The sequence below is a fragment of the Protopterus annectens genome, chromosome 10.part0, assembly GCF_019279795.1.
Source record: "Protopterus annectens isolate FY-2018-M chromosome 10.part0, PAN1.0, whole genome shotgun sequence".
Lineage (NCBI taxonomy): Eukaryota > Metazoa > Chordata > Ceratodontiformes > Protopteridae > Protopterus > Protopterus annectens.
In genome coordinates, this window is record NC_056744.1 from 414,509,287 (window position 1) to 414,522,997 (window position 13,711).

Here is a 13,711-nt window from a genome sequence, read left to right on the forward strand (position 1 = left end):
CATATTCTCTTTGTTTTATTATCAGTTCCAGACTGTCATGCCCAAAGGACCCTGTCAATGCATTTTTCCCACATACTGATGCAAGAGCCCTGTGTCCCACTCATTTCCTGACTGAGGTAAGAAACTGTCATTGGCAGGCCATCCTTTAAGTGAGAGAGTCATCTTCCTCTCTGCCAATACCTTGCACATGCCGGATGCTGAATTATAATGATGCCACTGCTCCAAGGACATCCTAAGGGGTAGTCTTTTGGCAACCTCTGGAGCTTACATGCAGCACATGCTGTTCACCATAAAGCTACTGCCTGCAGTGTCTACACCCTTCTGCTGAGGTCAGTGCTACAGCCACTGTTGGTCGTATGTTTCCATCCTCATTGTTGTGATCTTTCTACTTCCTGCAATGCTAGTCAAACCCAAGTCATCTGGATTGCATTCAAAGTTTTACCCCCCTGTGCCTCAGGGATGTGGTTCACTGTATATGAACCATGACGTTGGTGAATGCAGAAACTGATTGTGGTGCTTTGGATTCCTGTACTTTACAACATAGTCATGTGTATTCATGCTTCAGCACTTGATCACATTATTTTAATAGCAGTAAGACAGTACTTTGCTTGGTATAATTCTCTGTGTACCCTAGAACAAAGTCTGTAATTACCAAGTGCAACAGACAGAGACACGCACACACACACACGTATTTAACGTGTGAGAATGTGGCGACAGTAGTCACCAAGACCACCGGTGCACAGATTTAAGTCTTTGACATCAAAATGTTAGCAGAAACTGAGTATTCATGATTGATTCTAAGGCTGCTTTTCTCTACAGGGAAGGGTTTTCTATATGTTCCTGTAGGCCTGAGACCTCCATACCCCCCTTTCATTATATAATCAACACCAAGGTCAGTGATCCTTCAAGGGAAAGAGGTACTTCTCCTGCAGTGACCTCCTTCAATTAGAGTGCATTTTCAGACTTGGCACATTCAAAAAAGCATTCCCCGTATAATGTACAACTTCAGACTGATAGAGTTAAAAAAGAAAACATAATTAAATTAAAAAGGCTACACCACAGGTAAAATTTGTGAATGGTAACTCTGTTGATAATCCAAGGAAAATGTTTGCAGTACAGTTTTCAGGAGAGCAGTCTTATGACTTTTATTGTATTGGTAGTTATGAATAATGTTTTTTTTTAATAATTCTTCTTGACAATTTATTTGCATTCTTTTTTCTGGGAAATGATTAACTGTATTGTGTTGTAATGCTGACTTTTTTTTCGTTTTTATTTGTGCAGGGAAAATAGATGCTGTTTAAAGCTACATAGACTTTCATAACACGTGATTGCAAAAAGAGAAAACATCTCAAAGTATCTTGGTGTATTTCGTAGTTTGAGCCTGCATGTTGATTTCTGAAGATGGCCGCTACAGATCCGTATCAGTGCATTATAGTAAGTAATGTAGCCATGTCATGCTCATTTTAATATTGTATTCTATTAGTTCTGTAATTTTATTCTTTTTTTACATGGTAACAGTTAAACAATGAGGTATGATATGGTGTATTTTTTCCTGTCTTCTACAGGTAAGCTATGACATGGAGCTACACCAGCTTTTCTTAGGCTAGTTAGGAAGACATGATTATGCATTCTGTACAACTGATGAATTGTTTGAGATTTAGCTGGTACTTGGAAGTTCACATAATTCCAATAGGGGGCATTCTCATTACTACTGTTCTGTATACTCCGGTACTTGTCCAGTTGATTGAGATCACACCTTTCAGCTTCCTAATCCAAAACTACCTCTAGCTGTTTCTTTTCACAGACAGTTCTGCAATTCATAAGATCCCTTGATAACACAAGTAGTAACTGTGTCATCAATACCACTACTAAAACTCCCCTAATGATCAGTAGAAAGAATGAGTAAAACTATGTGCATCATTTCAATCCGTCGAACATATATGAAAGTCATGACTCCATCTAAGTTATTCACACCACTTCATAGAAAACCTAGGAACTTATTTGCTCTCCCCTAGCTGCTACTGAAATAGCAACAATGTGGCATTAGTCCTAGCACCTCCCAGTGTAGATCAGTTACCCAGCTCTTGTTATCACGTTATCCGAATAGAAACCAACTGCTACAGATCCATATCTGTGTGTTATAGTAAGTAATGTAGTAGTGTCATGCTCATTTTAATATTCTGTTTTGTTCTGTATTTTTATTCTTTTATACATCTTGGCAATTAAACAATGAGGTATGACATGCTGTGTTTTTTCTCCCTTTTAAACAGGTAAGAAAAGATGGGGAGCTAAAACGGGTGCTGTTAGGCTGGGTAGGAAGAAATGATTATGTATTCTGAATGACTGAGTAGCGAACCTCCAAGAAAACAACTTAGAAAACCAAAACTCCACAGCTAGCAACAGCAGTAACTTTAATACAGAAATGGTCAGTTCGACCCAACACAGTATAAAATTCAGTATCAAACGAAGTGCTTTCACCTAACGCTGTTAGGCTTCATCAGAACAAATAATGCTTGAACAGTTGTTTAAATATAACCAGCAACATGCATGTAACCAACAGAAAAAAGCAACATGCATGCAACCAATAGAAAAAAGCATCAATGAGCCATTCCCCTCCCACTTTTAAAAACAGTCATTAAAAACAATCATTACCTTTTTTTTACAGTACATTAAACATGTCACTTTAATATATTAATATAAAAACCTATAAAATTTCATGCCGACAGTACACTTAAATAACATAAATTATTACATAGAAATTAATATCTATTTATATTTTGTATTATGTGAAACAAGCTCTATAGCTTCGCTGACTTCAGCCTAAGAACACTACTAATACTGATATAAGCATTTAAGCCCGGGGGGGTTGCCTGAATCCAGCTTGATTTGCCAGAGCAATTCCTTGTATTCTAATCTGGCTTCCCAATTCCTTCCATGAGCATCAGATATCACCTGTTCTATAATAATAAATTTAAAACAAAAATTTGAGCATTCCTTAGAATGCTTAAAAAGTGCACTGGTTTCCTTTCCTTTTAAAATGTCATACATATGCTCATATACCCTCCTTCTAAGGTTTCTTTCCAACATAAAAACTATTATGTCATCCGGAAGTCCATCTGCGTAATGGTTCTCCCTTCGCGAATTCGAAGACAGGATTTCATGACCAGGAAGTAGATAGAGCACTGTGGAAGAAGGGGAACCTACTGGGAATGTAAAACGAGGCTTCTTGGACTTTTAATGTATGTTTTAACTTTATTTCTGTAAAAGGGAATGTGAATTCATTCAGGTAGGATTTAAACTGTATATTAATGTAGTGATTAAAATGTGTCATTTAAGTATTATGGTAGAAGTAACATAAAGTTACCATAGTTATTCTATTTTCCTAGGTAGTTTGCCTGAATGTGGATGTACCAGTAATATTGTATTGTACTGCAATATTTATTCTCTTGCTTTTAGATTGTGTTTTAATACTGTAAATGTTTAGATACAAAGGAGTTTTAATGCTGGGAAAGTTAGTAAATTAAAAACACATAATATATCCTGGTATTCCTAGGGAAATTGAAGGTTATTTTTCTGATGTGGTTCTGAATGTTTTGGGAACTGTGCAATTTAGATATTGTTTATATATTTAGATATAGGCAAGGATTCACGAAGCCTCCGTGTAAGAGCTCTTACACGGAGGCTGCAGTTAAACGGAGTGATGTCAGCATGCTTTGCATATTCATGAGAGCATGCTGAATCACACCTAAGTCTAACACGGTCCGTGTAAGACAGTAGGGGGCGTGTCCGTAGGCCGAGCCCTGCAAGCGGACACGCCCCCAGAAGTGTAAAACTGCCCAAAGTAAACACCCACAACGGAGTCCACGGAAATGTGAATAAACACAACACAACACATGCCCCCACAGACTATGAACATAAAATATATAAATGAACATGTTATATATATTTTTTTAAATTGTAAAGATGTTTAACCGTGAGTGCGCTCATTTGCGCGGGCGTGCCCGTAGCACAGCTACAGTTAGCAATCAGTGGGAAAGCATATAAGAACTAAATATGCAAAATAAGCCAGGAAGCAATAGCGTAGCAGTAGAGATGTTGGCTGAAGAGCAGCCATTCATGGTTAGAGCCCCCACAACACCAATTATTTTTTTTTCAAAATAAGCAGGAAACAAGTCCCTGACAAATATGTACACATAAAACCACAATTTATGTAAAATGTAATGAAATAGCCCATTTATATTGAAGATATGTGAGGTAACAAAAGAATAAAAAATGCCAAATGTGCTCATAGCTGAGCTATAGTTTAACAGAGTGAGTGCATCTGCCCGTAGATGAGCAGTGGTTTACTGGTGCAAAATGAGTGCCCGTAGCTGAGCAGTGGTTTAACACGCTGAATCTATGTGCCCCTAGCTGTGCTGAGCGTAATATGCGTGCCAATAGCCAAATGAGGCTTAAACCAGCGTACCCCGTTTGCGCGGAGCTGCGCACCATGCAAACAAGCTAACTGACGGGCAACGGTGAGCAACCTGTATCAAAACTGCCTTTACACTAACACACCCCTCAGCATGTCTAGACAGTCATGAAAAATAAAAAGCAGTGGCCAGATTCGAACCCAGGATACTATACACCATAGTCAAGGTACCAAACCACTAAGCCATGACAGCAGTACCTAGAAATGCAATAATAGCTAATATATAGGAATGAATACAAACTGGAGCATGACAATGCAGGTTTACTGAAGTTGATACAATTCCAAAATGGCCAATCACAGATATGTGCAGGAAAAACGGACTATATAAGCCCCATAGGTGGGAATACACAGCATAAACGATTGTAGAACTGACCTGCAGGCAGAATGACAGGAGTAGGAGAGGGTAGTTGCTTTGAGCACAGAGGTGGGGTGTTGAGGAGTCCAGGTACATGGTCTGGCTCCTAGTCCATAATCATGAGGCCCAACTCATGCAGGGCCAGGTCCTCTGGGGAGCATACAGGGCCGAGGCGTGGGACCGGTTGGCTCATGATCTCACCAGTGCCACAGAGATTCCAAGGACTGGTGAGCAGGTCCGTCACCACCATGCGGACCTGAAGAGACGCAAGCAGGACCAAGTGAACCTTTGGATCCAGGAGGCCCGGCAAACACCCAACGCCCCACTACTGAGTAAGTAACATTTAATTATGTATGTAAGAAATTAAACTAGCTGATATTATGGAGATGTGTATTCCAATGTTACTTCATTTATATTATAGCTGCAGGTGTCCGTTCTGTGAACCACAGAGCCTATGGTGATAGGCTGGTGCGGTTGCGCCACCAGGCAGGTCAGTAATCCACTACCAGTAACTGTAAAGAAATATAAAAGTATGACAGTCAGCAAAAGAGTGCAGTGTAGTCAGTAAGAAATAAAATCTGCAAGTGACAGTGTGAAAGTGTCTGCAAGTATTGCTTGATTACAAAAGTGTGTTTCAGCCTGCAAGTTAAACCGAAAAATGAAACTGTCTGACATATATTCTGAAATAAAAATGCCCTACCTGTAAGAAAATAGTACACAACCTGCAGCAGGCTGAAATGTATAGCTGCAGAAGATGATGAAATCACATGTGTGAAATATATCCCTGTGAAAATACTGAAACATGACAGAAGTGAGACTGCTGGAAAGGATTGTAATAACTACAGGTAAAATATGTCAATAAAGCCTAAAAGTAAGTACCATCCTGAATAGTAAAATGAAAGCAAGTGAGAGAGTGTGAGAAAGTGTCATGAATCCAGCAATACAGTAGTAATAACCCCTGAATAAAGTATACTGCAGTCAAGACAGAATGAAATGCATGTGAGATTCAAAACCAACAGCGAAATCTGTTCAAAGTGTTGCTGCATCTGGAATGTGTATCCCAAAATCTGGATATGTTGCTCTCAGTCTGCAATATGCAGATAGGATGATTGTCTGATATACCAAACATCCACACTTGTCTACAGCTATATGAAGCAAATGTAGCAGGATGATGTAGCTGAACAAAGCTAGATATGAATGTGTATGAAGAACCATAACATGTATATTGATGTTGCAGTAACAGTCCTATCACCAAGTTGAAATAGTTATCATATAGGAAACTGCAGTCAGAACAGTAGTGTGTATATAACTGTAGCTATTAGAAATGTACAGCATATGTATTGTTATTCGAAGGTGTTAATATTACTTTCTTTACCCCACCCTATAACCACATATAAGCCATTCCACGTGAAAATGGTATGTGCAATCACAATTAACACCCCTGGGCGTTTGTCCTGTTGGGTCATATATATTTGCATGTCCGTTGATGCATCTGCCCTGTTCATACATCCACACCTGATGGCCTGTTGCCATCAATTAACCCTGCATGTTGTTGGACTGTGTATTTCTGTTCAAATTATGCATGTGTTATGCACGCTGTTCAATGGTGTGAATATCTGGGTGTTTGGTTAATGGGAATACTAATGCATGCTGTTACAACTAATTGTGAATGGTATTATATGTCACTAACCCAAACTGTCATGACATAATGCAAAACATAGGATGACAGGGAAGGCGGGTTCCAGCGGACCCACCTCTCCCACCTCAGCTGGCGAGTGCACCTGGCACTAGTGCCGAGTCCAGACCCTCCTCCGGTGGCCCTGTGCCAGTTACGGGTGGAAGCGCTGCAGGGGATGGGGCTCACCCCCCCTCTGCAAGTGTGGCCAGAGGAGAACCACCACTCACCCTCCGTAGCTTCCGGACTGTGGTGCGTAGGGAGATTCGGGACTCTGTTCTCGAGCCCCTACGCCAGCTCGAGGCACGGGTGGCGCAACTAACGGGCATGCCTTTTGCCCCACCTACACAGCTCCCAGCACAGCCCCATCCTGGGCAGTGAAGGAACAGTGGCAACTGCCTATGGGTGGGGATATCAGTTCCACTGTTGCCATCTGTGGGCTCATGGGCTCTGGATATCCAAACTTCCGTCCCCGTCAATTGTGTAACCCCCCCACATGTGTCATACACCGCCCCTGTATGCGTCTTGTTTGTTTACCTACCCAACCTACCTCCCCAGCTGTACTGACTTCCTTCACCTGAAATACCACTCTCACCTGAAAAAAAAAAAAAAAAAAGGGCACTCGTACACACAAAAAAATTACGCCCCATACATAGCTGCCCATTCCGCACACATGTCTGCTGGACATGGAATCTATCAATTACAATTGGCTGTACAACAAGTATTATTGTTGTCCTGACACCTCTCTCAGGGGTGGAAGGTTTCAAATGTCACACCAAATTACATACATATGCACAGCTGTTGCTGATGAAGAAATGGACAGCTATGGGCCTTACCTACATCCCTCCTGCACATCCCAAGCTTGTTTCCCTGCTGTCTTACCCTCTTTGTGACCCCTTTTTCACCACTTTCCTGTCTCCCCATTTTCTTTTCTTTCAAAGAAAATAGCGGTGTCTTGTAAGAGTAAGCACATTTAAGCGGTTGTAAGCGGGTGTGCGCTTGTGTGCGCAGAGCTAACCGCCAGTGCGCATGCGTGAGCTCCGCACAAACCAGCTCTAACCCGGTTACAACTGCTTAAAAGTGCCTTAGTCACTTTGATTGACAGGTCTTGTAGTCAGTTCAGAAGCAAAATAAAATCCCACTAGCAGTCCTGAACCCAGGACCTTAGAAACAGTAGTCTGCATGACTTACCACTAAGCCATAACTCTTACACAAGAACATTGTGCTAAAATAAATATATCATGTAATAGTAGGAATGAATGTAAAGGGAATATAGATGTGTAGTACACAAGGCATGCCATTTAGAATTACTATCAAAACTAGTGGATTTCCATAATAGTAGTGTGTGAACAGAAACAGCCATGCTAGTTGGTAGCTAGTAGGTAATAATGTCACTATAGCACCTTGCAAGCCAGACACATACTCACAGCAGGATAATCACTACCCATACCCCACAACCTCTTACAGGAACACATCTGGACCAAGTAATAAAATATGTGGAGCAAAGGCCCAAAACCAGGGACACATTACAAATAATGTTACAACAAACACAGACAGTTCAGAGAGTAACAAGGTCTGCATTTTGTGGGATGTTTGGAAGGGTATGACGTCTGAAACTTGAATGTTTGTCACCATAATCTGATGTGAGCCCAGAGTGATTTGCCAGAAAAAGGTGTGCATGAGATATTGACCAAAATATGAGGCAGAAATGTGGACAATCTGTAAATATCTGTACACATGATGGGTCTGACACCACCATATTTGAATAGTTAAGAGCCTAGACATAGCAACAATGAATGACCTACAGGGATGCCCCACAGACTCCATGTGAAATGTACAAACAGTAGGCAGAAAGGTGCAACACATGCAATGGTAACTATGGAGTCCTGAAAGTATTCACCACTTGCATGGCAGAAAAAGTGTAGTAATACATATGCTCATGCTAACCCACAGTCACAACTGCAGCATACCAGACATTTTAATGGGTGTACCCCACTGATATGTACCATTCCATGAGGCAGATAACAGATGAACCTGAAAGTCTCTGGGGCCTGCTCAGCAGCATACTCAAATACCCTAATAGATGTCAAGGCCCACACCATGGCCAGACCACACTGCATGCTGTAACATCCTAGCAGATATAGCAAGCATTCCAAGGTGTGAATGCACATGGAAAATTGGAAAGCTACAGCAGCACACTACAGTCAGAACACCTAGCAGGCATACAAGTAGTGACTGTAAAGGGCAAATATTGAAGCCTTAGCAACAAAGTGCAAGCAAAAGTGAAAGGAAAGCACACACACACACACACACACACACACACACACACACACACACACACACACACACACACACACACACACACACACACACACACACACATATTAACAGTAGTAGTAGTTGTAGGTGTCAGTGTACATACACAGTTAGTACAGGAAACTGGAGAAATGAATGGAGGAATGTTAATCTACAACACACCTGGAAATATGAGAGAGATACCAACCTTTACACTCACAGAACATTGTCCACAGCATAACAGCATGGTCCCTGCCCTTAAAATCTGAAAGGGCTACACCTATCTCACATACCTTTTTATACCACTGTTCTGAAATCACAGTAAGAACTGCAATCAGTACACAACTGGCTGCATGCAATTAGCAAATGCTGGCTAACAATTGGTGCAGAGGCCATCACATGGGCATATTCAGATACCTACAAAAGTATGCTGTACTCCCAGTCCACACATGCAATACTTTCATTGCACCCTGAGAAGTACGTGAGAGACAGACAGACAGAGAGAGAGAGACAGACAGAGACAGAGAAAATTGCAATTAAGCAGACACAAACAAATTGTTCAGCAACAGCCACCTGAAAGCTGACAACTGGGAAGTGGAGCAGCAGGACAGAGAACCAGACGGCAACACAAGCAGCTGTGACAAACACAGGTAATGTAAAGTAATACTATAAAGGTCTACATACTGTGAACCCTCCATATGTGTCATTGGTCTGTATCCATATGTATATGAAGATGTGTAAAGGGCAGGGGACATACAGCAACTATCAGTGAAGGCTGTACATACATTTGTATGTGAGAGCATCTATGTGCACTTATCAATTTTGGTTGATTGTAGGTTGTAGTGCCATGTACAAAGTAGGTTTCACAGTTATGTATGTTTAGCAGTATGTTAGTGTGTGTATACAGTATGGTAGACAAACATGTTGATATACCTGTCTATCATATGGATACGTATGTATGTCAACATATGTATGTGTATATATATATATATATATATATATATATATATATATATATATATATATATATATATATATATATATATATATATATGATATGCATTATATGTATACATACATAGAGAGAGATGTAGGAATACATAGACAGATGTAGATAGAATATTGTACAAACATATATATGTAATGCACACATACAGATATAGATATATGTAGATACCTATACATAGACAGACTGATCTGACTATCTACAGGTATGACTGTATATGACGACCTTCAACACACCCTGTCCCACCCCCTCTGTCACTCTCACCCCCTCTGTGTCCCCCCCTCTCCACATCCATAGCAATATATGTACATCAATATATATATATGTGTATATCTATACAGACATATATATATATATATATATATATATATACATACATACATATAGATATATCTATATACATATATATATATATATATATATATATATATATATATATATATATATATATATACATACATACATATAGATATATCTATATACATATATATATATATATATATATATATATATATATATATAGAGAGAGAGAGATGTATATAAATTCTGAGTGAGGCACATGTGTACAGATGTATTGCAACTGGTGCCTGGTGACAAAGGCATGGAGTGAACACCAGTGTCAAAACCTGAGTACCATACCACATTTCAAATCACCTACACCAGTAACCACCAGATATGTGATTGGCTGCCCACCACTGCATGTGTCAGGGGTGAACAGGGTCATAAATGTGTACAATAGTGGCCCCAATGATATTCACAGTGGCACACTATCCCTGGAATACCTGCACATGGTATGTGTCAGCGAACATGGTGTGTCAGCTATGGACATGTAGGTTGGTGTACCCCTCCACACCACATAATGGATGCCATGGTATGGACCTCACATGACAGCTACAGATATGGAGAAGGACACAGTGACATGTACAACACTGTGACAATGCACTCAAACACATTACCAATGCACAGTGACTGACAACACCACAGAGTACACATATACTACCCACATAGAGGTTACCACTCCCAGATTTACATATGTAAGTCACACCCATGACAGATGTCCAACAACCATAGTAACACCTCACACCATCCACAACCTAAATGACTGCTGTGTGTCATCCGTGCCACTGCAATAGAGTGCACATGTGGAGGTAAAAGTTCCTACCCACAGATAAGACATACCCTGCAATAAACCCCACAGTGTTAAGAAGCAAGACTCTCCATGAGTACATGTCACACATACCCCTGCTGAATGTTAGTCAGACAGGTAATATGCCATATGAGTCACCCTGTGTAACTGTGTGACAGCAGCAGGTACCATCACACCACATGTGTCACAATGGTCAGGGTAGCAGAACAGTGCGCTGCTGTAGTCCCAGGGGCAATAGCATATTGTATAGTATTGTATTGTAATGTAATGTATTGTGTTGTATTGTATTGGTATGTTGAGGTGCCTCCTTCGTGGAGTGGAACCACTGCTGCTGTGCGCCAGTGTACAGGTACATATCCTGTAGTCAGGCTAGTGTTACATAGCACTTCTATATGTGTGTTTAGCTCCTGTCAGAGTTTATGTAGCATGCAACTGGGGATACCATCAGGTCCCATTCATGTTGTGTATTCTGCTGTCCTGAGGGTGGCTCTCACCTGGACATCTGTGATGACAGGGAGGTTACAGTCAGCTGGGATAACTATGTGTTATTTTGGGGAGAGGGCGGTGACACCTGCACTGAACCTGTCTGCCACAATGTTGTCAATATCTGTGGTGTCAGTGAAATATTTGTTGTTGTGTACTAACTATGGGCATAGAGGATGGATCCTGACCAGGTTGCTAATATAACTGAAGAAGGCCTTCTGGTTATCTATAGTGTCCCTCTTGATTTCCCTCTCAAAGTTGCCCATGGATGTTTGTATGATGGAAAATAGATCCTTACTAGTGCTGCTCAGACATGCCCTCCCTTTATGGAATTATGCTCTGTCTTGCAGTAGCTTCCATCTTCTGTAATACAATCTCTCTATGGCTGGGGTCCACCAGACAGGATGCTGTCCCTTTGTGGAGAGTGTCTTGGTCATATATGGGATTGCATGATCCATGCATTCTGGGAAATGTCTGTAGAAAGCAATTGTGTAGGGGTCAGCATTGTGGGTTGTATCTGCCACTGGCCCAGTGGGCTGAAAGGATACCATGTCACTGTTACAAAGTGTAAAGTTTGCATCTGTAATGTTATTCACTATAGTCGTTTGTGCTGGTGGTGGAGGTGGGATATGTATATCCAGGGCAATCAGTGTGTGGTCAGCTCACAGTAGTTGATGATGTAGGCCATACAGTACCTAGATACAAACCCCCAGAGTGAGGAGGTGCTCTTGACCTGAATCAGTGTTCTGACTGCTGGGGTTTGCTAGTATGTTGTATGGAGTGTGCCAGGTACTGTTGCACAGTTGCTGGCTGAGCACTGATACCTGGCCATTTACATGTGTATCCACCAATAGACAGACAGATGCTATATATGTGAGATATGTTGTATCATAACAGTCAAGTAGCATGTGTAGTATGTGTGCCAAATTCTGCTGACATATATTGCTGATATCAGGTTATTTTCTTTCTCAGGTACATGGCCCACCCGCGGAATCCCACTTACTCCACAGCTGAGGATGAGGAGATACACCAGAGCCTGGTGCGGGATTATGCAATACTCTTTTCCCGCACCAGCCAGAATCAGCAAAAGAGGGCTGCACTGTGGCAAGACCTTGTCCGTCGGGTAAATGACATAGGCACGCATAATAGGACATATGAGCAGGTACAACATCACTGCAGTGATTTGATCAGACATGCCCATCAGCGTGCATCGGATATCCACAGGCAACAGGTCGCCACAGGTGTTGGGGTGGCTACACATCCCCCACTCACCAGACTGGAGGGACTACTCATGAGTGTAGTGGCTCCAGTCCGCCAGCAACAACAACAGCAGCAGACATGCATTATGATGGAGGCTGGATTCACGCAGCAGCAAGACAGTGAACGTGCAGGTAATATGCCATATGTATAGTTGACTGTTGTGTACACTGGTAGTTAATGCATGTGTGAGGTGTGTCCTTGGTTTGTAGCTGTCACCATAGTATTTAATGTGCAAGTGTGATATCCTCAATATTAGCAGCTGACCTGTGAAAGGCGACTGTTGTACTACTGACCTGTATCATACTCAGTAACAATGGCACAGTTATGCCCACTGACATTAGTTTCTTCACGTCTGCAGGTCCCTCTGGTATAACAGCAATGCAGCCTATCCATGCTGGTGAGTGTGTATTAACAATTCCTGTAATAGTCTTGATAGTAATAGTACTATTTGGCTCACTTAGTAGTGCTCTTTGTATGCATGTAGGTGTGTCTGTGTCTGTGTGTTGATATCACGCATACTGAGTACTGTACAATTGTGTGAAACTGTGTGCATGTGTACATGTGTGCACCTGTGCATGTGTACACCTGTGCATGTGTGCACCTGTGCATGTGTGCATGTGTACATGTGTGCACCTGTGCATGTGTGCATGTGTGCATCACTGGTAATGTGTAGACATTGTAAACTGTGTTTCCTGTTTCCCTCCCACAGGTTCTGGTGCTGCTCTGGTGTCATGTAGCAGGGAACCTGAATCAGGTGCCGTGGGTACTGATAATGATGACATCTGTGTAATGGCACAGGAACGTATGCCAGGGTCCGCCATTGGTCAGCCGATTGACAGTACACAGCTGTCGACCCATCAAAGCGCACAGTTATCCTGCCAATACACCTTTTGTCACCAATGTCCCTAGGTGATGGACAGCATACAGTGGGCATTGTCCAGGGTAATGTGGTATCTGTGGCACATGCCTCCCCACACAGCAGCCATGGGCATGGCCCAGAGATGGTACCACACAGACAG

General features: G+C 41.7%; 1 protein-coding gene across 1 annotated transcript in view; it reads left to right on the top strand.

Annotated features, from left to right (window-relative positions):
• The window catches only part of PLA2G4A (phospholipase A2 group IVA), a 1,409,517-nt gene that overhangs the window by 540,105 nt on the left and 855,701 nt on the right, over positions 1–13,711 (top strand). The window contains exon 2 of the mRNA XM_044085320.1: positions 1,282–1,434. Within this exon, the coding sequence (XP_043941255.1) occupies positions 1,402–1,434 (33 nt within the window). The 5' untranslated portion in view covers positions 1,282–1,401. The remainder of the gene's footprint in view (positions 1–1,281; positions 1,435–13,711) is intronic.